At 46.0% G+C, this 1,055-nt stretch overlaps 1 protein-coding gene across 2 annotated transcripts in view; it reads left to right on the forward strand.

Annotated features, from left to right (window-relative positions):
- Nucleotides 1-1,055, forward strand: part of LOC118737170 (protein single-minded) — a 133,247-nt gene that overhangs the window by 125,488 nt on the left and 6,704 nt on the right. For both annotated transcript variants that reach the window (XM_036467511.1, XM_036467512.1), the window contains exon 8: nt 40-187. In XM_036467511.1, coding sequence (XP_036323404.1) covers nt 40-187 — 148 coding nt within the window. The remainder of the gene's footprint in view (nt 1-39; nt 188-1,055) is intronic.

A 1,055-nucleotide genomic window follows, 5' to 3' on the forward strand; every position in this document is an offset into this window, starting at 1 on the left:
TTTTTTTTTTCTTTCTTTTTTGTCTTCTCAATGTTGCAGTGATATACAAGGGACAAGTCACCACCAAATACTATCGCTTCCTGACAAAGGGTGGCGGCTGGGTCTGGGTACAATCGTATGCGACAGTGGTGCACAATACACGCTCATCGCGCACACACTGTATTGTCAGTGTAAATTATGTGCTTAGGTGAGTTCAATGGGGAAATCAATGAATGTTGTTGTTGTTGTATATGTTGCGGAAATAGTGTTAAGTAATACCAGTAAGACCAACCAATAACGGGTGGATTAGGAAACGTTGGTGTTGGAATAACATTGGCCACGCTGAAGTGTTTTAATAGGATTGCTTGGATTAGACGGCTATTTTTGCTTGCTGCTCAGTATGCTTTTTTAAGCGAATACATAGTTTTCATAAGAGCGGCCACGCTGTTAGAGTACAGCTCCACAAAAGGCTTTTCACCGCTTTTCAGTATTCAGCGCACTATTCAGCTGTCAGCTGGCCAGTCCGCGTACAATTTTGGCGTTGCGTTGGCGTTACATTGGCGTTGGCGTCGGTTCGGCAATAGCGCTAGCAACGTCAGTGCTTGCTACAACAAATGCTTGGCAACGAATACTTTGACAACTAAATTAACACACCAGCGGTTGAAGCGACGCCAACGCCAACGCCAAAGTTGTATGTAGACGGGGCTTATAGCTCACCGACGAAAAACCGGAGACCGTGTCAGCTGACACGACCTATCTTATCTCTCTCTCTCTCTCTATCAACAGCAATTTCATATGTTGATACGGACGACAGATACGGAAGGGTGCTCTGCCGATGGCTGGTTGAGCCTTTAAAAGTAGAACTCCACACCAAACCTTTTAGGCCTGGCATGCCCAACGCCGGCAGAACTCCATAAGCAAGTGCTCTGCGCTGGCAGAATTCTATAGGCAAGTGCCCTGCGCTGGGCATCGCTGTTTTAGGCATTATGGCTTTCAGCGCTCACGCCGGAATATAAAACTTATAGCTGAATAAAGTGCTGAAAGCCTGAAAGGCGGTGTACGTTTGGAAAGATTTT

The sequence above is a fragment of the Rhagoletis pomonella genome, unplaced genomic scaffold, assembly GCF_013731165.1.
Source record: "Rhagoletis pomonella isolate Grant_MI unplaced genomic scaffold, Rhpom_1.0 Rhpom_scaffold_00004, whole genome shotgun sequence".
Taxonomy (NCBI): domain Eukaryota; kingdom Metazoa; phylum Arthropoda; class Insecta; order Diptera; family Tephritidae; genus Rhagoletis; species Rhagoletis pomonella.